Raw genomic sequence first — 23355 nt, forward strand, 5'->3', positions numbered from 1 at the left:
CCTGTTTTAGTTTCTTTTTTGTCAAAGTAATAAATTTGTATTACAACCAGTATAAGCACAGTCAGGAATTTGCCTGGTTTCTGCATTCAGTGTAATGTAACAGAGCAGAAAGTTCCATCTCTGTGCTGTGTTCATTGGAATGTGACAACCTGTCCTTTTTAGACTTGGGTCAGAAAGGAAATCAGCCAGGATTCTTGCTTCCAGTGAAGAATGCAAGCGTGCAGTCAAATCCACTCCATCGGCATGATTCCTTACTTTCAATGAAGGAAGTAGAACTGGAAAGATTTTATCTTGTCTGATTTTGAAATAATTAGATCTTTTTGACAGTCTGTCCCCACACTGCATGTTTGAGTTCTGTGCATACCATCTGCAAAATATCAATCTTTCCAAACTAGTGACCTCTAACCTGGAAGGATGAGGGTAGTAGGTTTATCAGACAACATAACTACCAGTCTCTCACCCTTCTGACATTACGCTGCATCTGAATCCTGGACTACCCTGTTCTCTGCACAGTGTTTGGAGTAGAGTGAAGGTGGCTCACCACTGTCCAAAGGGCACCTGACTTAGCAGTGGTGACCTGACTATTCCAGTTTTGTTGGTGATGCTTATCTCCTAAGAATGAATTTTTAAAAAAATACATTGAGGCATTGTTTTGTATGTAGGTTTCCTCATGAAGGAATGTTTCAGATTTTGTTTTGAACAGATAAAGGAAGAGTCTGGCTGCAAGTCTAGGTGAAGAATGAATTTTGTTTTGGTCACCCCACCCTCTACTGTTGACCGTAATGGCTAGGGTTTAATTTGATTTGTGTAATCTAATTATTTTCCTAATTGGAATGTTCCTGGTTCTTGTTCAGCGAATGGATGCTCCTGCTGAAGATCACCATTTGCTTGTATCTTGCGTTACAAGCTCCACGTAATATAAATTGGCATCAAAGAGCATGTTCTAATAGATCGGTTTGGATTTCTAATGAGCTTTTGTCCCTCAGAAGTTTATTTGTGGCGCTCTGGCTTCAGAGTTTCCTTGTCTGAAAAGCCCTTTTGATTGAATTTTACATGCAGTGTTTTCATTCCCCTCTTTGTCTGCATTTTGTTAAACGCTTTCATTGCAGCCAAGATTAAAAAGGGCTGATGGAGCTCGCAGCTGCTGATGCTCATTGGGACACGCTGTCCCCTTTCCCACAAAGGAAATATATTCAACAACTGCTTCAATCATCCTGGTAGCCAGGCCACTGTTGATCTCCTCTAGTCCGTGTCTGTGGATTGAGATGCTGGGTATTAGTCATTGAATCTGATTCTTGGCTCAAACCTATCTTTTTCAAGAAAAGAGGGGCAAGTAATCAATTAAGTGTAGAAAGTTCTTAACAATTGTGGGTTAGGGTGGGAATGTGGAAGGAAGGATCAGGGGTACAATATAATTAGGTGCCAGCAGAGTTTTTATATGACTGCCGTTGTTAGTGATTGGAAAAGAGAAGTGGCGTTTGCTGATGTGACAGTATGGTTAGCTGCTGTAGTAATTTGTGTAATCATCAGGCACCTAACTTCCCCGTGGCTAAGGAAATTAGAGAAAGAGGTTTTTTTAAATTTCCTTCTGGAAGTCATTGTCAGATGAGCAGAGACTTCCTGTGTGTTAAGTAATCTTTCCAAGTCACGTGTATGTTGGTGTTTTATTTCTACGTATACTGTTTTTATTAGTATATGGCCAGCTCAGTGGGAGCCAGATTTGTCTCAGGGTACAGTTCTTGCACCTAAAACCACTGGCAGTTCTCACTTGAAGAAAGCTTTGCAGATATTTTCTTCCACAGATTTCTGCCACTTTTCATTCCAGTACTTCTAGCACAAACCATTTGTCTGATTATGTTTCTGCTTTGTAGAAACACAATTGCTATTTGGAGAAAGTGGCTAATGAGACAAAATTAAAAATCTCACAACACCAGGTTATAGTCCAACTGGTGTGTGATTTTTTTTTAACTTTGCCCACCCCAATCCAACAGCGGCACCTCCACATCATACACGAGGCAGACTACCATTCTCTGATTCCTTGAAGCGGTTTGCGTATGCAGTTGGTAAACCATGAACATTCCATTCCAGAGTTTGAAGATGCAAGAAAACTAACCAAAGAACTGCAGATGCGAGAAACTTGAAACAAAAACAAATTGCTGGAAAACTTCAGATTGTAGAGAGTCCATTGTTTTTTATGTTAGATAATTAAAATTTGTTTTCTTTTACCAGCAAAGAGAAGCTATCTGGAGTTGATGCTGTCTGTGTTCCTCGTTTCCCATGATTGATGACAGCTACCCATTCACCACGGCAGTGAATTCACTGAAACTACTGTGCACACTGGAGATCTGAAGGACTCAGCAGATCTAACAGTTAGTGCTGAGTGGTTTGCTTCTGATTCATTACAGTTATCCTGACATCACCATAACTTATTGTCCTCAATCACAATCTAACATTAGTTTATTCAGAAGTTAATGTGTATTAGTTCTTTCTAAAATAGTTTTCTCTTCACCAAATGGCAGTGAGATGTTCCTTGGGTTGCCAATTCTTAGCATCTTCCTTTGGTTTATTTAAATTCTCTTAAATTTACAGGTTTAGATAAAATGAAATGGCATCACCCCACCTCTCTAGATTGTGATTCACTGGATGCGGGTGGCCATATCTAGACCCAGAATTTTCGGCAAATTCTGACTTGCTGTTTTCCTAATCAATCTGATCGCAGATGTAATTACCCTGTACACACCTCTGGGGTGGGTGGGTCTTGAACTCAGGTCACCTGGCTCAGAGGTAGGGACACTGCCATTATGCTACGAGAATGATTATTAGTGCCACATTGCTATGTGCTTCCATCCATGTGGCTCACAAATAGTGTGAAATCAGCCTAGATGTTGCCAGGCTCCTGAGCAGGTACATGTTAACGGAAAGACTGGGCAGATCGCCAGTGCACTGTTTAATGTCACGTCTTTATCTTTCAGAGAAATACGTAAAAGTTGCACTGAAATAGGAGTTTGGTTCAGTTGGTCTGTTTGCTTTCCACAACAACAAATCCTTTGCATCCTATTTACCTACCCTGTTTCCATGTCCATTAATGTCTCTCATTCACTTTTCCAATCTAATCTTAAATGAGCCTTTGTGCTATTTAAAGATCTGCCTCATAACTTCACTGCTGGCTAATAACAAGTCAACTGGTGTTTATTATTCTTTCCAGAATTTATTTGTCGGTGCTGTTTGATGTCTGTTCTCTCCCTAAGTAACTTTTAAAAGTAGTCTGGAGTGATTCAAACTGTGATTTTTACCCACCTTAATCCAAACCCTTTGCATGGTCAGTTATTCTGCCTTTTGTTACCTCTGCTGCCTTTCCACCTGTGTTCTGAGTCTACCTCCCCTTCCGTGGTCAGCTTTGCACACTGAACCTTGCCTTCCTTTTGGCAGTCTCTCTCTCTAACTAATTGACCCACTCACACTCTTCCTCAATTCGCTCAGTGCCCTGACCTCCATCACACTTTTGATTTTGCGGATTGATGACCCTTTTGATGATTAATTTCTCCCCATCTGTTTTAAATCTGCTACCACTTATCCCAGAACCCTGACCTCGACATTGTCCCACGTGGGGAAATATCTTCGCTGTATCAAATTTAACATTTTACAGATCCAAATGTGATCTCTCATTTTTCTAAACTCTGGAGAGTATAAGACTAAGAAATATTTAGTCCTGGTTTGATCAGTCTGCCTCCAATCCGAATTCAATCCAGATCCAGTCCTTCTTTAATTCTGCTTTAATATGAATTTAATCTGTCTGCAATCCGATTTAATCCGGGATAGGTCCGCTCCGCTCCAGTCCGGGTTTAACGTGGTTCCAGGAGGAGGGGCCGGTCACTCTCGGAGACTCGGAGCCGGAGCTGGAGCCCGGGATGATCCAGGTCCGGATCCCGAGCATCGGCCAAGGGGCGAGCGGGGACTCGGAGAAGGTTCATACGGTGAGGGGACCCCCACCCCCCGGGGACAGGGAGAGGGACAGAGACCCCCACCCCCCCCCGGGGGACAGGGAGAGGGACAGAGACCCCCCCCACCCCCCCGGGGACAGGGAGAGGGACAGAGACCCCCCCCCACCCCCCCGGGGACAGGGAGAGGGACAGAGACCCCCGGGGACAGGGAGAGGGACAGAGACCCCCCCCCGGGGACAGGGAGAGGGACAGAGACCCCCCCCCCCCGGGGACAGGGAGAGGGACAGAGACCCCCCCCCCCCCCGGGGACAGGGAGAGGGACAGAGACCCCCCCCCCCCCCGGGGACAGGGAGAGGGACAGAGACCCCCCCCCCCCCCCGGGGACAGGGAGAGGGACAGAGACCCCCCGGGGACAGGGAGAGGGACAGAGACCCCCCCCCCCGGGGACAGGGAGAGGGACAGAGACCCCCCCCCCCCCCCCCGGGGACAGGGAGAGGGACAGAGACCCCAACCCCCCCCCCCCCCCGGGACAGGGAGACGGACAGGGACCCCCCCCCCCCCCCCGGGGACAGGGAGAGGGACAGGGAGAGGGACAGAGACCCCCCCGGGGACAGGGAGAGGGACAGAGACCCCCCGCCCCCGGCTCTCGGTCCGATTCCCCGCAGATTGTATTAAACGGGCCGCCCATTTGCCCTTTTAATGGGATTTTCTCGGGAAGCCGCGAGCCGCTATTCGGCCACGGAGGGCATCACCTCCGATCTCTGCCGATTCCCCCACCGGCTCACCCAGTGTCGTCTCCCCCGGGGGAGAGAGAGTGTCCCCCACAGACCCGCCCTGAGTCTCTGCCCTAACCCTCCCCCCCAATGTGTGTGTCACTGTGTGTGTCTGTCTGTGCTCAGGATGTACTCTGTTTCAGGTGGTGTGATGTGAAGGGTCTGGGGGGGTCAATGTTTCTAACGGTCTCAGACTCTTCAGAACTGGACAGAGTTGGGTCGGTGCCTGGGGGCGGAGGTGGGGCCGGTGTGAGTGAGAAGACTTCTCAAGAAGGGTCATTACTGGACTCAAAATGTTAATAGTTTGCACAGGTAGTGCCAGACCTGCTGAGTTTCTCCAAAGTGCAGTGTTTGTTTCAGATTTGCAGCATCCCGAGTGTTTTTCTTTTATTGAATTGCTGATGGATTTATCCTGGAGAAAAGATGGGAGCAAAGAGAGAGACCTGGGAAGATTCCAGACTGATTGGATTTGGAGGTAAAAACAATGATTGCAGATGCTGGAAACCAGATTCTGGATCAGTGGTGCTGGAAGAGCACAGCAATTCAGGCAGCATCCGAGGACAGGCAAAATCGACGTTTCGGGCAAAAGCCCTTCATCAGGAATAAAGGCAGAGAGCCTGAAGCGTGGAGAGACAAGCTAGAGGAGGGTGGGGGTGGGGAAGAGAGTGGCATAGAGTACTCTTGCAAGGATGCCTGCCTTGAAGAAGTTTTCCTCCTCTCTCTACAAGAATCTCAGGGAGTCTCTCTCTCACTGCAACTCCCAGGTCATTTCCTCAGCCCTGAAGCTCTTACCTATTGTACTCTATGCCACTCTCCCCCCACCCCCACCCTCACCCTCACCCTCACCCTCACCCTCACCCTCACCCCCACCCTCACCCTCACCCTCACCCTCACCCTCACCCTCACCCTCCTCTAGCTTATCTCTCCACGCTTCAGGCTCTCTGCCTTTATTCCTGATGAAGGGCTTTTGCCTGATTGGATTTGGAGCTTACAGCTGTGACAGAACAAAGAGCAGAGGGAGTGGGAATGATTGGTTGAAGGGAAGTGAAATAAGAGAGAGGCAGAATTAGGCCATTCAGCCCATCAAGTCTGCTCCACCGTTCGATCATGGCTGATATGCTACTCACCCCCATTTTCCTGCCTTCTCCCCATATCCCTTCAACCCGTTACCAATTAAATATCTGTCTAACTCCTCCTTAAAGTTTACTCACTGTCTCAGCACCTCCCACACTTTGGGGTAGCAAATTCCACCGATTCATAACCCTTGGGGAGTAGTTTCTCCACAACTCTGTTTTGAATTTGCTATCGCTTATCCTAAGACCTCTCATCCTAGAATGCCTAACAAGAGGAAGCATCTGCTCCACGTCTATTTTATCCATATCTTTTATCATCTTGAATACCTCAATTTGATCTCGCCTCATTTTTCTAAACTCCAGAGAGTATAGGTCTAAACCGTTCAATCTCTCTTCATCTGACAAACCCCTCATCTCTGGGATCAATCTATTGAACGTCCTCTGAACTGCCTCCGATGTCATTACATCTTTCCTCAAATAAGGGGACTAGAACTGTGTACATCCTCCAGATGTGGTCTCACCAATGCGGTATAATTGCAACAAGACTCCCTCACCTTTATATTCTACTCCTTTAGCTATGAGTCAACATTCCATTTGCTTTCTTTACTATCTGCTGTACCCTGTGTGGCTAGTTTTCTGTGACTCATGAATGAGGACACCCAGATTCCTCTGCAGCGGAGCATCCCAAAGTCTCTCCCCATTTAGATAATAGGTCACCTTCCCATTTTTTCATACAAAATGCATGACTTTGCACTTAACCTCGTTAAACTCCATCTGCCACATTTTGGCCCACTCTCCTAACCTATCTAGATTCGTTTGTAAGGTTCTTATTTCCTCACTGCAATCTATCGTCTCGCCTGTTTTTGTCGTCTGCAAATTTGACTGTAGAGCCTTCTATCCCTGTATCCGAGTAATTAATGTAGATTATAAATAGCTGGGGTCCGAGGACCCCACCCTGTGACACCCCATGCGTTACATCTTGCCATCCAGAAAAAAAAATTATCCTGACTCTCTGTCTTCTGTCCATCAGCCAGTCATCTATCTAAGCTAAAAAATTACCCCATGATAAATAGATCCTGAATATGTGTTAATACCAGAATAAAGCATAGCTCTGTAAAGCCAAGAGATTCAGACAGATTAGAGTAGGGTTGGGGTTGGTTATTGTTGAACTCAGAGTTGAGTCCTGGAAGTTGTACAATGTCTCAAAAATGGGGTGCTGCTCCCCTAGTTTGCACTGAGCTTCTCTGGAACACGGCAGGGACCCAGGAGAGGAATATGAACATGAGAACAGGAATTGAAACAGCAAGTCATTGGCAGCTCAGAGTGATGGTTGTGGACAGGGCATAGGTGAGAGGGGCTTAAAATCACTGGGGGCAATCTTTATCTCATGGCCGTTTTAGAAAGTGCAGAGATTTGGTAAGAGTACTTTCACTTTGATTGTGATTCCACACAGATAGGAATTTCACCAGAGTGAAGACTTCAGCATCTTTCCTGGGCAGCAGATACAAGCCTGCCCTGGGGGGGGTGGCACTGGATAGGGGCATGTCTGTGCCCCATTCCCCCTAAGGAGTCTCAGCACCACCCCCCCCACCCAAGGGAGTCTCAGCACCCCTCCCCCAACCCCCCATTGGAAGTCTCCACACCACCCTGCCCCACACCCTCCAGTGGAGTCTCTGTGCTCCGCCCACCCCTCACTGCCCTTGGGGGTGGGGCGGGGGGTTAACTCACCACCACATTCCTCCTCCAAAAGGGGAGTCTCTGTTCCTGTCTCTCATGGAGTCTCTAGGGGAGTCCCTGGGGAGTGTCTGTGCACCTACCCCTCACTGAGGGGTGTAGGGTGGGGGGTCTCTGGGGTGAGAGGTGGGTGTGAAAGTCACTGAGTGAGTGTCTCTGGTGCTAAGGCAAGGATTTCCTCACAGCAGGGGAGATTTAAACAGAGAGTGTGGACTTTTGGATCGGATTTATTTGGTTGAGAATCTCTCTTTGCATGGATGTGGTATGTAGCCATAGCAACAGAGCGTTGAACTTCTTTGTCAATAACCATGGCAACTTGATGCACTGTGTTGGAGTTATAAAGCAGGGATCTGTTTTCAATGGAGCTGACAGTGAGAGTGGGGGGTGGATTGTTCCGAGAGCCCGAGAATAGCCTCAGCTTCTCCCCAGGGGTTGGGGGTTAGGTGGCGGGCGGGGGTTGAGGGGGACATGATGTAGTTTGCTTGTGGCCATGGGGATGAATATTCTGGGGGTGCTGCTGAGAGTAACGAGGGGAGATGTTGCAATTGTCAGCATCTTGGTGAGGCCTCAACATTGAATTATCTCGCAAACGTCCCCATCCCAGGGCACCACTACACACCGCCCAGACAACTCAACCGTTCTGAGCTATTGTGTTGTAGGAAATATAGCAACTGCTGTGTGAAACAGGATACAGCAGATGCTGGAAATCTGAAATAAAAACATGGGAAGCCAGCGGAGTGGAGAGTGTTGATGGAACCTATATTGAGGAATAGATGTTGATCAAGACATTGGGTGGTTTCCTTGTAGGGGCTAGGGGGATGAGTCTGCCTGTAGGGTGGGGGTGGAGTTTCCAGGGGGTGACGTGTCTCGGTGGGATGTGGAGGTGGGCAGTTTTCCTGAGGGGCATGAGGGTCTTTCCCTGAGGCAGAGGTGGGGGGATATCCCTGAAGGGGGGATGGGGTGTGGGTGGTGAGGTGAGGGGTGGGGAATATCCCTGAGGTGGGGGTCACTGACACAGCTTCCTGTTACAGGTTTTCCGAGTCGAGGTTCTCAACAATGGGCGCAAACATCTCGTGGATCGAAGATACCGAGACTTCCAGGCTCTACATAAAAAGGTCAGAGTCCCAGATACTAACCCCCACCATCCTTTACCCTGCCCACCCACAACCCCCACAAACCCACCCTCTACCCCACCACCCACGAACCCCCTCAGTCACTACCTCTGCCACATTCAACCCTTCACCCTCATTACCCCCTCCCCCACCTGGTGGTCCTTTGACACTACCCCACCCACATTGCATTGTAAGGTTCAGGAAGGCATTGGAAAATAGCAATGATCAATCCTGAGTAAGACAGTTTAACTGATGGACAGTGAACTGTGGTGGGGCAAGACCAGAGCTGGGCAGGATTGACTGGAACATAAGGGTTGGTGGTGAAACCATTACTGATTGATCAGCTGCCCTCAAAGAGGAGGTGGTTCAGGTACAGTCCCTCAAAACCAATCCCGAGTTCCCTGAATGAAAACTGAGATAGAGATTAAAATAAAGGAGAAAAAGTATAGTTATGGCAGTATCAGATAGAGTGTACAATTACAAACCGAAAGGAACACCATAGTGTGAGGGGAGATGGAAAAATACATTAGAGAAGTAAAAAGGGATTATGAGAAAGACTGGCAGCAAACATAAAAAGAAATCCTGAAGTCTTCTGTAAGTACATCACCAGAAGAAAGATGGTAAAAGGAGGGATAAGGCTGATCAGGAACAAAGAAAGAGCTTTACATTCTGGAGGCAGGAGGCATTGCTGTGGTGGATACTTTACACCTATCCTCTCCAAAGAGGGACATGTTACCCAGGCTGTGATGACAGACGAGGAAACTTGGTCATGAGAAGTGTTCAAAATGGATGGATTAATGCTTAAAACTGATAATGCACCAAGACTGGATGAGATAAATCCAGGGCTATGGAAGGAGGTGAAAGTGGAAATTGCAGGGTCACTGAATAGAATCAGGGGAGGTGTCAGGAGACTGGAAAATTGCAAACATTACAAGCTTGTTCAAGAAAGTTGTTAGCAATCTCACATCTGGTAGGAAGGCTTCTAGGGACAAGTCAGGATAGAAGTAATAGTCACATGGAAAAAGATGGGTTGGTTATGTAGAGTGAGCATGGATTTCTAAAGGGAAATTGTGTTTAACTGTTAATGGATCCAGAAAGCACTTGATACAGTGCCTCATGAGGCTTGTGAGGAAGGTCTTAGGTTTAAAAGAGACAACAGCAACATTGACCATGTGCTCGGAAACAGAGAGGAACGGTCAATGGCTGGAGGAAGGTTTGTTGTGAAGTTCCTCTGGGGTCAGGATGAAGAGCCCTGTTTGTCTGAGGCAGTTAATGATCTGGACCTGGATATGCAGGGGACAGTTTTTGAGTTTGCAGATAACAGTAAACTTGGATGAACCAGATATTTTGGAGCAGGTGGGACTTGAACCCAGACCTCCTGGCTCAGAGGTAGGGACAATACTACTGCACCACAAGAGTCCTTTGGAAGAATTGTCAACTATGAAAACAGCTGAGAACTTCATAAATACATTGATAAATTGGTGGAGCAGGTGGGTGGTGGCAAATAAAGTTTATTGTGGAGAAGTTAGGAAGAAAATTGAAAAATAATATAAAATAGGGGGTCCAATTCTAAAGGGGATGTGGCACGAGCAGAGGGACCTGGGTGTGTGTGTATATGCAGAGATCATTGGAAGTACAAGGATAGGTAGAGAGAAGCTGAAAATGTGTTGCTGGAAGAGCGCAGCAGGTCAGGCAGCATCCAGGGAACAGGAGAATCGACCCCTGAAGAAGGGCTCATGCCCGAAACGTCGATTCTCCTGCTCCTTGGATGCTGCCTGACCTGCTGCGCTTTTCCAGCAACACATTTTCAGCTATTGTGTACAGTCACAGGAAAGATGTGAACATATTGGAGAGAGTGCAGAAGCAATTTAGAGGAACTGCTCCAGGAATGTGGAATTGGTGAAGTTAGGACTTATCACCTTTGAGAGGAAAAGGCTGAGATAAGATTTGGAGGTTTTCGTGAGTGGACTGGACAGAGTAGATAGGACAGAGCTTTCCTTGTAAAAGGAACAAGAACAAGAGGGGATGGATTTAAAGCAGTGTGCAAAAGGAACAGATATGATGGAATAAAAATCCTTCTTCTGCAGCATGAGGAATTCTGTGAACTTATGATGCTGTTAGGGAGGAAATTCCAGGATTTCGACATAACAATACTGCACTAATAGTGATATATTTCCAAGTCAAGATGGTGTACGACTTAGAGGGGAATTTGCAGGGGGATGGTATCTGCTGGCGTTGTCCTTCTCACTGGGAAAGGTCACAGGTTTGGAAAGAGCATTGGTGATTGGCCACAGCTTGGACCATTTCCTGTAGCAATGATGGAGGGAGTAAATGGGAACAAACTGATCAGGGAGTCAAATGTGTTGTTGTGGTGGAAGGGATTTGATTCCAGGACCACTGGGACTGTCACGGGAAAGAGAGAGTTGTTCCATTGTGACCAACTCCACTAAACTAGGCTGGGGCCTGCCTACTGTGTAACAGGCTGTCCATATTTTAAGGAGACGGTTCAAAGAAGGGGCATTTAGTAAATCTAAAAAGAAAAGTCAAAACCATCGAGCTGTGTAGTGACTGGGTAAAAATAAGCAGGCAGCGAGTGAGAGAAAGGACCAGCAGATTTTGTGGTAAAATTACACCAATGAGGAAGGTTAAATGATGGAAAAATAGTGAGAAGTTATTGCTGAAGGTGTTTATCTGACCCCAACAATCATCCCTCTGACTGAGTGACTAATGGCACCAATGAAGAGAAATGGATTGGATGTAATCCCTATTACAGAGCTGTGCTGGCACAGTGTCTGAGATTGGGAATTTCAGGAGATCTGACCTTTATCGAAGTGGGCCAATGGGTGGCCCTGACAATAAAGGATACAGGCAGGAGACCGGAGGGATCCTGATTTGGAAGAACAGGGCGTATCAGTAACAGCGAGGGTCAGAAATGCTGGTGAGAGCAGTTTCGAGGCCCCTGAGCAGTAACTATCCTGTTAGACAAAACATTAATCAGAAATAAAAGGAGCTTATAACAAAGTCAATGCAATAGTCTTGGGGACTTTAATCTTCATGTGAACTGGGCAAAAGAAATTGGCAAAAATAGTTTGGCAATTGATTTATGGAATGCATTCAAGTTAGTTTCTTAGAACAATATATACTGGCTGTCCCTGTCCTGGGAGTGTTTGATGGGGACAGTGTAAAGGGAGCCTTATTCTGTATCTAACCCCGTGCTGTCCCTGTCTTGGGAGTGTTTGATGGGGAACAGTGTAGAGGAGGCTTTACTCTGTATCTAACCCTGTGCTGTCCCTGTCATAGAGTCATACAGCACGGAAACAGACCTTTCGGTCCAACCAGTCCATGCTGAACATAATCCCAACTAAACTAGCCCCATGTGCCTGCTCCTGGCCCATATCCCTCCAAACCTTTTCTATTCATGTGTCATCCAAATGTCTTTTAAATGTTGTAACTGTGTCCACATCCACCACTACCTCGAATTCATTTCATGCATGAACTGCCCTCTGTGTAAAAAAATTTGCCCATCATGTCTTTTTGAAATCTCTCTCCTCTCACCTTAAAAATGTGCTCCCAATCTTGAAACTCCCCCCATCCCAGGGAAAATGCAACTACCATTAACTCGATCTAAAATGTCATTATTTTATAAACTTCTATCAGATCGCCTCTCAGCCTCCCCAGTGAAAAAACTCCCAGCCTTTCTTTATAACTCAAACCTTCCATACCTGGCAACATCCTGGTAAATCTTTTCTGAACCCTCTCCAGCTTAATAATATCCTTCCTATAACTGGGTGACCAGAACTAGACACAGTATTCCAGAAGAGGCCTCACCAATGTCCTGTACAATATCAACATGACGTCCCAACTCCTATACTCAGAGGACTGAGCAGTGAAGGCAAGCTTGCCAAATGCCTTTTTAACCACCCTGTTTGTGTGACACAAACTTTAAAGAATTATGTACATGCACCCCTAGGTCCCTCTGTACTATAACACTACCCAAGGGCCTACCTTTAATTGTATAAGCTCTACCCTTGTCTTAAAATGCAATAACTTGCATTTATCCAGATTGAACTCCATCTGCCATTTTTCAGCCCATTGACCCATTTGATCAAGATCCTTTTGTAATCTTAGAAAACCTTCACTGTCTACTATACCACCAATTTTGGTGTCGTCCACAAACTTACTAACCATGCCTTCTATATTCATATCCAGATCAGTTATATAACTGACAAACGAAAGAGAATCCAGGGCTGATCTCTGTGGAACACCACTGATCACATGCCTTCAGTCCGAAAAACAACCTTCCACCATTACTCTGTCTCCTGCCGTTAAGCCAACTATGGAAGCAATTGGCAAGCTCGTCCTGAATCTCATGTGACCTAACTTTACTAATCAGTCTACCAGGCGGAACTTTGTCAAAGGCTTTACTAAAATCCAAATAAACAACGTCTACTGCTCTGCCATCATCAATCTTTTTGCTAACTTCCTCAAAAGAACTCAATCAAGTTTGTGAGACATGATTTTCCTTGCACAAAACCATGCTGACTATCCTTAATCAATTTTTGCCTCTCTAAATATCCATAAATCCTATCTTTTATAATTACCTCCAACAATTTACTCACATGTCTATAGTTCCCCGGTTTCTCCTTACAACCTTTTCTTAAACAGAGCTGCAACATTAGCAACCCTCCAGTCATCAGGCACTTCACCTGTACTTGTAGATGATGCAAATATTTCAGCAAAGGGTTTCATAAGTTCCTCCTTATTTCCCATAACGTTTTGGGATACATTAAATGAGGTTCCAGAGATTTAACCTGGAAGTGTTAGAGGGAGCCTTACTCTGTATATAACCTATGCTGTCCCTATCCCTGGTGTGTTTGATGGGGGACAGTGTAGAGGGAGCTTTACTCTGTATCTAACCTCATACTGTCCCTGTCCTGGGAGTGTTTGACGGGGACATTGTAGGGGAAGCTTTACTTTGTATCTAACCCCGTGCTGTCCCTATCCTGGGAGTGTTTGATGGGGGGACAGTGTAGAGGGAGCTTTACTCTGTATCCATCCCTGTGTTGTCCCTGTCCTGGGAGTGTTTGATGGGGGACAGTGTAGAGAGAGCTTTACTCTGTATCTAACCTCATACTGTCCCTGTCCTGGGAGTGTTTGATGGGGACAGTGTAGGGGAAGCTTTACTTTGTATCTAACCCTGTGTTGTCCCTGTCCTGGGAGTGTTTGATGGGGGGACAGTGTAGAGGAAGCTTTACTCTGTATCTAACCCCGTGCTGTCCCTGTCCTGGGAGTGTTTGATGGGGGTCAGTGTAGAGGAAGCTTTACTCTGTATCTAACCCCGTGCTGTCCCTGTCCTGGGAGTGTTTGATGGGGGGACAGTGTAGAGGAAGCTTTACTCTGTATCTAGCCCTGTGCTGTCCCTGTCCGGGGAGTGTTTGATGGTGAGTGTGTAGAGGAAGCTTTACTCTGTATCTAACCCTGTGCTGTCCCTGTCCTGGGAGCTCGAGTTTTATTTTTGGAATGCAGGGGCAGGGGCAGGGGCAGGCCCTTCAGCCCCTTGAGATTCCTGCACCATTGAATCGGATCATGGCAGGATCCTCTTTTTTTTTAATTACCTACCCCCACCCCTCAACTCCTTTGGTAACCAGAAAACTATGAATCTCTATCTGACACAAACTGAATGCAAGACCCTGTGGTTTTCTGAAGCTGGCTTTTCTCAGTGCAGTCTCTTTGTGTTTTTTATTCTGGTTCAGTTTCTGATATCCATTTCCTTGAGGACACTTGCCTGTGAGCTGTCTGGTTCCCAAACACACACTGATGTCGCTCTGAAAATAGATCTGATATTCCCTGGTGAACGGAATGTAATTAGGGTGAGCACTAAGACCAGAGAAGGAACGTTAAAGGATTGGGAGATAATTACAGGACGATGTTGAGAGGTGAAATCACAAATAGATTTAATACCACCTTTTGACCTTCCATTGATCAGTCACGTAAGTCTGGTCAGTCAGCAGCTACACTGGCCTCTTGTTTCTGTACACCTTCCCAATGCTGCTGACACCAGCCTGTTAATGGATTTGGGGTGGACCACAGCCCCACAGAGAGAGATGGCAAGAGAAGAATGGGCCATTGTGCCACCCCCTCAGAATGCCTTCTACTCCACCAGCCCTCCCTCCAAAGGCTTGAGGTGAGGTGCCTGAGGCTGACATTCCCTCCATGTTTCTGTTACCTACAGTTAAAAAAGACAACAAAAACACCAGACTTTCCCTCAAAGAGAGGCCTGAATCGAAGGCCCAAAGCCCTGGAACAGAAGAGGTCAGGATTGGAGGCATATTTACAGGTAAGGCCCAGAGAAAGCAAGACAGAGAGCACAATGCTGAGGGGGCGCCGCACTGTCGGAGGGTCGGCGCTGAGGGGGCGCCGCACTGTCGGAGGGTCGGCGCTGAGGGGGCGCCGCACTGTCGGAGGGTCGGCGCTGAGGGGGCGCCGCACTGTCGGAGGGTCGGCGCTGAGGGGGCGCCGCACTGTCGGAGGGTCGGCGCTGAGGGGGCGCCGCACTGTCGGAGGGTCGGCGCTGAGGGGGCGCCGCACTGTCGGAGGGTCGGCGCTGAGGGGGCGCCGCACTGTCGGAGGGTCGGCGCTGAGGGGGCACCGCACTGACGGAGGGTCGGCGCTGAGGGGGCGCCGCACTGTCGGAGGGTCGGCGCTGAGAGGCCGGTGTTTGGGGACTGGGCCCTGTATCTAAAGGTTTCAGGATGGTTGGAGCTGTGACAAGTGAGGTAACCAGGCAATGACCTTTTCTGTATACAGACAAGTTTTTCTGTCTCTCTGTCTGTCTCTCTCAGAGTCTTGTGTGTGAATGCGACAATTGGACTTTGTCCCGGGAAATCCTCGACTTCCTGAACATCAAACACATCCCGGTCGGAAAGTCGCCTAATACAGTGAGGTCAGTGCCTGAAGGATTTATTGGTACATCATTTACTGCTGTTCCTGAACTATCAGAAACCCTATCAGTAATAACCCTGCTACTGCCCTCAGAGCCTGAGTGAACTGGGGAGTCAGGGTCACCTGGTTTGGACTGAGCCAAGGAAGAATTGCTTTGCACAGAGCGTGGGGAAGGTTTGGAATTGGCTACTTCAGGGGACTGTGGAGTCTCAGCTGTTGAGTGTTAAAGGCAGAGGTTCATGTTACTGTTGGGTGGGGTGTTGAAGAATATGGGGATGTTTGGGTTAATGAAATTAAAATCAAACTGCCCAACATTTAAAAGAACAGGAGAACAGGCTGGAGGGGCTGAATGGCCGCCTCCTGGTCCTTTAACAACACACAGAAATTCAGAAGGATTAGTTTGAGTCGGGAACATTGTGACTCAAAATAACTCCCAAGTAATTTGAGGTTTTGCCGAGTTGGCATTAATGTGAGGGAACTGTCTCCTGCCTCTGTCTGGATTTGGCTGCACATTCCGCCACCTGGTGGTCACGGACAGAATGGCAGCTCCTGGTTCCCCAGACCAAGGGCTGAATCAGCTCACAAGTTGTCTGCCCAGTCTCCACACTGTCTCCCTCTCCCACATCTCCATATTGTCACTATTCCTTGTTTCCCCTTGCCTCAGTGCCTGGCCAGGGTTAAAAGGTCTCAGTGAAGGTGAAGACAGCTGCTCTGTTTGTGGTGTGGGTGCACAGACGGAGGGATCAGGGTGTTAGCGCACAAATTAGAGAGCGTGAAAGGTCCCCTGAAATTCCTGAATTCCAGTGCTTTCTTTATAAGTAGAGGAATGGGGCACAAAACCCAAGAAATTATTCTAAACCTCTGTCTGCTGGAACATCAGAAACTGAGGGGTGACCTTATAGAGGTTTATAAAATAATGAGGGACATGGTTACGGTGAATACACAAGTCTAAAACCAGAGGACATAGGTTGAGGGTGAGAGCAGAAAAGTTTTTTTCATGCAGAGGGTGGTACGTGTATGGAATGAGCTGCCAGAGGAAGTGGTGGAGGCTGGTACAATTACAACATTTAAAAGGCATCTGGATGGATATATGAATAGGAAGGGTTTAGAGGGATTTGTGCCAAATGGGACTAGATCATTTTAGGATATCTGGTTGGCATGGACGAGTTGGACCGAAGGGTCTTTTTTTTTTGTGCTGTACATATCTGTGACTCTGACAGGGATATAGGGTACAAGAGCAAGGAGGTGGTGATGGATTTGTCTAAGACCTTGGTTAGAGCTCAAAAAGAGTACGGTGTGCTGTCCTGAGCTCCATATTATAGGAAAGATGTGAACACATTAGAGATAGTGCAGAAGCAATTGACAAGAACAGTTCCTGGGATGAAAAGAGTTAGCGGAGAGGTTTTCAAAAGGGGTGTGGACAGAATAGACAAGAGAGAAAGGTTCCACCGCAGAGAGGATTGAGATCAAGGAGGCACAGATTTAAAACAACTGACAAAAGAAGCAAATGTGCTGAGGAAGAGCTTTTTCATGCAGCACCTGGTTAGGTCTGGAACATTCTGTGGAAGGGTCACCGGACCCAAAACCTTAACTCTGCTTTCTCTCCACAGATGCTGCCAGACCTGCTGAGTTTTTCCAATGACCTTTGTTTTGGTTTTTGTTTCTGATTTCCAGCATTTCTTGGTTTTTTTTTTGTTAAACATCTAGAATGCACTATCTGAGAAAGTGGAGGAGGCTGGTTCAACTGAAGCATTCAGAAAGTAGACAGAATCTAACCTTGGAAAGGGAGAATGTGTAGGGTCACAGAGAGGGCCGGAGCCAAGCAGGAAATGTTTGTTTGAAAAGCTGGTGAGGCTTATGATGGGCAGGGCCTGCTTTGTAACAATACAGCTGTTTGATCTGAAGGAGAGAATTAGGGAGAGCATATTTTAGGAAGGAATACAATCAGGGAATTGAGAACAAAGGGACTCTGCAGAAAGCAGGTCATTTTGATTTCGATCAACAGGTATAAAAGTGAGAGAAATTGAGTCATCATTGCTTTGAATTGATTTCATGTCCTTCCTTTTCTTTAGTGCCTTGGATCAACTTGACCTGCAGAATTACAGGTGAGCACTGGGAAGCTCTGCTTCGATCAGCATCACATTAAATTCCCTGAACTCCTTTTAAAGCGCAAGCAAAGCTACCCCCACACTTTTCCCCATCAGACTCTCTCAGGTCAGGGACGCTGGAAATGAGGATCATATGTTGATTTTGTTTTTCTGCTCCTGTCCAGGTTTTTTTGTCACCAGGTGGTCAGTTTCACAAAGGATGCCTTTTCTCAACCGAACCCAGCAGGTAATGGGCAGAGTGAAAGTTAGGTTGTGTTATTGTGGAGCCTGTACCTTGGGGCAGGAGGGAATTTTGAGGGGGGGCATTGTCGCACTGTCGGAGGGTCAGTGCTGAGGGAGTGCCGCACTGTCGGAGAGTCAGTGCTGAGGGAGCACCGCACTGTCTGGGGGTTTGGTGATGAAGGAGCGCCGCACTGTCGTGGATGAGGGGGGGTCAGTGCTGAGGGAGTGCCGCACTGTCTCGGGGGAGGCAGGGAGTTCAGTGCTGAGGGAGCACCGCACTGTCTGGGGGTGTGGGTTTGGTGATGAAGGAGCGCTGCACTGTCGGGGATGAGGGGGAGTCAGTGCTAAGGGAGTGCCGCACGGGGGGGGGGGGTGCTGAGGGAGGGCCGCACTGTCAGGGGGGTGGGGCCGGTCGGTGCTGAGGGAGTGCTGCACTGTGGGGGGGAGGGGGGGGGTTGGTGCTGAGGGAGCACTGCACTGTCCGGGGGGGGTGGGTGGGTTCGGTGGTGAGGGAGCACCGCACTGTCGGGAGGGTTGGTGCTGAGTGAGGGCCGCACTGTCGTGGTGGGGGGCAGTGCTGAGGGAGTGCCGCACTGTGGGCAGGCGGTGGGGGGGGAGGTTGGTGCTGAGGGAGCACCGCACTGTCCGGGGGGGGTGGGTTCGGTGATGAGGGAGAGCCGCACTGTCGGGGGGGGGGGAGGGGCAGGCGTGGGGGTGGTTCGGTGCTGAGGGAGCACCGCACTGTCCGGGGGGTGGGTTTGGGGCTGAGGGAGCACCGCACTGTCCGGGGGGGGGGGGGGTTCGGGGCTGAGGGAGCACCGCACTGTCCGGGGGGGGGTGGGTTCGGGGCTGAGGGAGCACCGCACTGTCCGGGGGGGGGTGGGTTCGGGGCTGAGGGAGCACCGCACTGTCCGGGGGGGGGTGGGTTCGGGGCTGAGGGAGCACCGCACTGTCCGGGGGGGTTGGTGCTGACGTAGGACCTCACTGTCGGGGGGGGGGGGGGGGAGGCGGTCGGTGCTGAGGGAGTGCTGCACTGTCGGGGGGGGGGGGGTCCACATTTGTGCCTCCCTCCTCCTCCTCCCCTCCCCCCACCATCCCACCCAACATTTATAAATGATGTGCTAGAATAAGGGGCAGTTGAATAGAAATACACAATGCTGATTTCTGGGATGGAGGATTGACTTATCAAGAACATCTTATAATTTTTTCTCCCATGTTACTCTTCTCCAATTGGTTTGTCAGGTCAATGCAGGTTAAAATCGCCCATAACAATTTAAGTGCCCTTCTTACATACCTCCATTATCTTCTGATTAATATTTTGTCTCTTGTTTCTTTTTGACTTCCTTTTAATTGAAGTCTCCCACCAGTATTTAATTTAAAGCCATATCTACAACCCATGGTCCATAATTCGCCAGGACACAGGTGTCAGCAAAGTTCAAGTGAAGCTCTTCCTGTTTCCCCAGAGCCACAAGAATCTGTTTGTCCCATCCCGATTTGCATGTGGCACAGCTAGTAATCCTGAGATTCACTTTTTCAGTTCTGCTTTTTAATGTTGCCTTGAGCTGCTCTCAATCCCTCGGCAGAACCTTTCACCTTGTCCTAACTATGTGGGTAGTAACAATGTTGACCATGACAATTGGATCTCTTCCCCTCCCATTCCAAATTTCTTATCATCTCTGGAGAGCTGACTTGAAACTTGGCTTTGGATGGACAGTGCAGCCTTCCAGACTCTCAGCAGAGGACAGTACAGTCTCCCACTGCATTTCTTTTCTCTTCCCCCACGTATTGCTCTTCTGGACCATGGCTCTTTGGTCATTTTGGAGAAAGTAAGGACTGCAGATGCTGGGGATCAGAGCTGAAAATGTGTTGCTGGAAAAGCGCAGCAGGTCAGGCAGCATCCAAGGAGCAGGAGAATCGACGTTTCGGGCATGAGCCCTTCTTCAGGAATTTCCTCATTCCTGAAGAAGGGCTCAAGCCCGAAACGTCGATTCTCCTCCTCCTTGGATGCTGCCTGACCTGCTGTGCTTTTCCAGCAACACCCACTCGACTAGGAGTAGGCCATTCGGCCCATCAAGCCTGCTCCACCATTCAATAAGAACATGGCTGAGCTTTTCGTGAACTCAGCTCCACTTACTCACCCTCTCATCATAACCTTAATTCCTTACTGTTCAAATTTCTATCTTTACCTTAAAAACATTCAACAAGGTAGCCTCAACTGCTTCACTGGGCAGGGAATCTGACAGATTCCCAACCCAATGGGGGAAGAAGTTCCTCCTCAACTCAGTCCTAAACCTGGTTTGAGGCTATGACCCCTAGTTCTAGTTTCACCCACCAATGGAAACAATCAGTCTACACAATCTCTCCTCACTAGGTAACCCTCTCAACTCTGGAATCGGAACCCTCTGCAGACTTTGTGTCCTCTGCACACCTTCCTCTCCCACTCGTCTTAGTGTCTTCTATGAACTTTGACACACTACACTTGGTCCCCAACTCTAATTGATGTAAATTGTAAATAATTGCAGTCCCAACGATGATCCCTGATCACTGCTGGAAACATGTCTTTGTAATGTCTCTGTTGGGACCTCAAGATCCCCTTCGGTTAATCGGTATTCAGATAATCGTGGTTCCCTTGTGTTCCTTTTTTTAAATTACTTGCTGCATGTGCAAAGCAACCGTCTGTGATTCATGCCCAAGGATACCCAGGTCCCTCTGCACAGCAGTGTGCTACAACTTTTCCCCATTTAAATAATAGTCCATTTTGCTGTTACTTCTACCAAAATGGATGACCTCACATTTACCAACATTGTACTCCATCTGCCATACCCATGCCCATTCACAAGCTATCTCTAACCCTCTGCAGACTTTGTGTCCTCTGCACACCTTCCTCTTCCACTCGTCTTAGTGTCTTCTATGAACTTTGACACACTACACTTGGTCCCTAACTCTAATTGATGTAAATTGTAAATAATTGCAGTCCCAACAATGATCCCTGAGGCACACCACTGGTCACTGACCATCAATTGGAAAAACACCCATTTATGCCCACACTTTATTGTCTGTTAGTTAACCAACCCTCTATCCATGGTAATAAATTACCTGTAACGCTATGCACTTTTATCTTATGCAGCAGCCTTTTGTGCAGCACCTTGTCGAATGCCTTTTGGAAATCCAGATACACATACTCACCGGTTCCCCCATTGTCCACCGTGCTTGTAATGTCCTCAAAGAATTCCAGTGAATTAGTTAAACATGACCTGCCTTTCGTCTGCCCATGGGCTAATTTCTATCCAGATGTGAAGAGAGTGTTTGGTATGCTTTCCTTTATTTGCCAGTGCATGGAGTAGAAGAGTTGGGAAGTCATGTTACAGTATATTAGTTAGGCCACTTTTGGAATACTGTGTGCAATTCTGCTATAGGATGATGTGAAACTTGAAAGGGTTCAGAAATTTTACAAGGATATTGCCAGGATTGGAGGGTCTGAGCTATAGGGAGAGGCTGAACAGCATGGGACTGTTTACTCTGGAGTGTCAGAGACTGAGGAGTGACCTTGTAGAAGTTTATAAAATCATGAGGGGCATGGATAAGGTAAATAGAAAAGATCTTTTCCCTGAAGGGGTGGGGAGTTCCAGAAGTGGAGGGCATAGGTTTAGTGTGAGGGGGGAAAGATTTAAAAGGGACCTAAGTGGCAACTTTTTCATGCAGAGGTTGGTACGTGAGCTGCCAGAGGCTGGTACAATTACATTTAAAAGACATCTGGATGGGTATATGAATAGGAAGGGTTTAGAGGGAAATGGGCCAAGTGCTGGCAGGTGGGACTAGGTTAATTTAGGATATCTAGTCGGTAGGACAAGTTGGACCGAAGGGTCTGTTTCCATGCTGTACATCTGTGATGCTGTCTCACTATTTCTTCCTTGTAGATTGAAGCATTTTGCACTTTACAGAAGTTTAGTAACAGACCTGTAGTTACCTCCTTTGTTTTAACATCACATTTGCTGTTTTCCAATTTGCTGGAACCACCCAAGAGTCCACCGAATGTTGGTAAATTACCATGAGCACCTTTGGTATTTCCCCATTGTTTCTTACATTCCATCAGGATCAGGTGACTTGTCTACCTTTTGCCCCATTAGCTTGCCCAGCACTACCTTTCAGTGATAATGATTGCTTCTAGGTCCTCACCTGCCATGCCCGCCTCGTCATCAGTTATCGGCATGTTATTTTGTATCTTCCACTATGAAGATTGACACAAAATACCTATTCAATACCTCGTCCATTCCTCATTTCCAGTTATTAAATCCCCTCCTCATATTCCAAAGGAACAGTGTTTACATTAGCCACTCTTCCTTGTTTTATATATTTGTCAAAATGTTTGCTATCTATTTACATTCTTAGTTTACTCTCAAATTCTATCTTTCTTTGTAGTTTTCTGTTGATTTTTGAAGATTTCCCAATCCCTTAGTTTCCCACTAACCCTTTTACCACTTTGTGTGCATGAGCTTTCACTTTGATACCTTCCTTTATTTAATTATCTCTGGCTGGGTATTTCTTTTTCTACAGTCCTTTCTTTTTGCTGAAAACTATGAAAAATCACTTTGAAAGTCCACTGTTCCTCATATGTAGCCACACCTTCCAGCATCTGACTGTGTGCATCAGATTTGACTTGATTAATCTAGGTGTGACTGTCTCCTGAAATTTAGCAGAACACTAACTTTCCCCTCCCTGATGTCTTGGTGTCAGTGGCTCACCAACTCTGAGTCAAGGATCCTCAAGCATCCAAGACTTGATGTTGTGCCCATGGGTCACACCGGTGACCAACAGCTCTTACAGCTGCAACACATGGTCTGCCCAGCCATCTCATCTGTTTATTTAATTTGGATGTTAAAATATTTTAAGTGGATTTCTTAACTGTACTCTGATGTAAATCACAGCCATTCAAAAGGGACACAATGGAAATGCCTACCTGTTTTCCTGTCATAGTACACTCCAATCCTGACAGGGTAAAGGAGCTGTTTGCTGCTGTTGTCCTTCTCGTGCTGGCTTGCTCTTCACTTTCTGATGCTGCTGTCCTGACACACACTTTATGATGCAATGTTGCTACTTGAGACACTGCTCTGCTATCCAGGGTTATTCTGAAATTGGGGATGGATGAGACCATACTCACAGCTGCTGCTTGCTTTCCAGGCCTTCTCCCCAATGTGATTGTGATGGGTGTTCTTCAGGGATTGTACCTCACGGAACCGGATTCTGAAATCCACAGTGGAGCAGGCTCTCCAGGAACAATGAAATTGCACATTCCTGGACCTGAAAGCTTTGTCTGATGGTTCTTTAGGATTTATTGTGATAGTTTTGTGTGTGAAACTCATTACTGCTATTAAATTCATCACTTCCTTTCTGTAACAGTGTGGTAAGGGTGAACTGTCCCCCATTTCTTGGGCTTGGCAAATGTGATGGGT

The 23355-nt window shown here is 47.4% G+C and overlaps 1 protein-coding gene across 1 annotated transcript; it reads left to right on the top strand.

Moving 5' to 3' along the window:
- The first annotated feature begins 3826 nt into the window (after positions 1-3826).
- LOC122542527 (sorting nexin-24-like) lies at positions 3827-23304 on the top strand. The gene is made up of 7 exons (XM_043680363.2): positions 3827-3974; positions 8553-8636; positions 14866-14970; positions 15476-15576; positions 17648-17680; positions 17848-17909; positions 23084-23304. The coding sequence occupies exons 1-7, from the start codon at positions 3909-3911 to the stop codon at positions 23218-23220; spliced, it is 588 nt and encodes a 195-aa protein (XP_043536298.1). The 5' UTR covers positions 3827-3908; the 3' UTR covers positions 23221-23304.
- Positions 23305-23355: the final 51 nt, after the last annotated feature.

The sequence above is a fragment of the Chiloscyllium plagiosum genome, unplaced genomic scaffold (genome assembly GCF_037043375.1).
Source record: "Chiloscyllium plagiosum isolate Xiang-an unplaced genomic scaffold, Cpla_swu_hap1 HiC_scaffold_42, whole genome shotgun sequence".
Taxonomy (NCBI): Eukaryota; Metazoa; Chordata; class Chondrichthyes; order Orectolobiformes; family Hemiscylliidae; genus Chiloscyllium; species Chiloscyllium plagiosum.

Bases quoted from the DNA above. Each gene is read 5' to 3' on its own strand.
- LOC122542527 (XM_043680363.2), top strand. From the start codon at position 3,909: ATGATCCAGGTCCGGATCCCGAGCATCGGCCAAGGGGCGAGCGGGGAC. The intron at 3,975-8,552 runs GTGAGGGGACCC...TTCCTGTTACAG, and splicing joins ACTCGGAGAAGGTTCATACG to GTTTTCCGAGTCGAGGTTCT. The intron at 17,910-23,083 runs GTAATGGGCAGA...CTTGCTTTCCAG, and splicing joins TTCTCAACCGAACCCAGCAG to GCCTTCTCCCCAATGTGATT.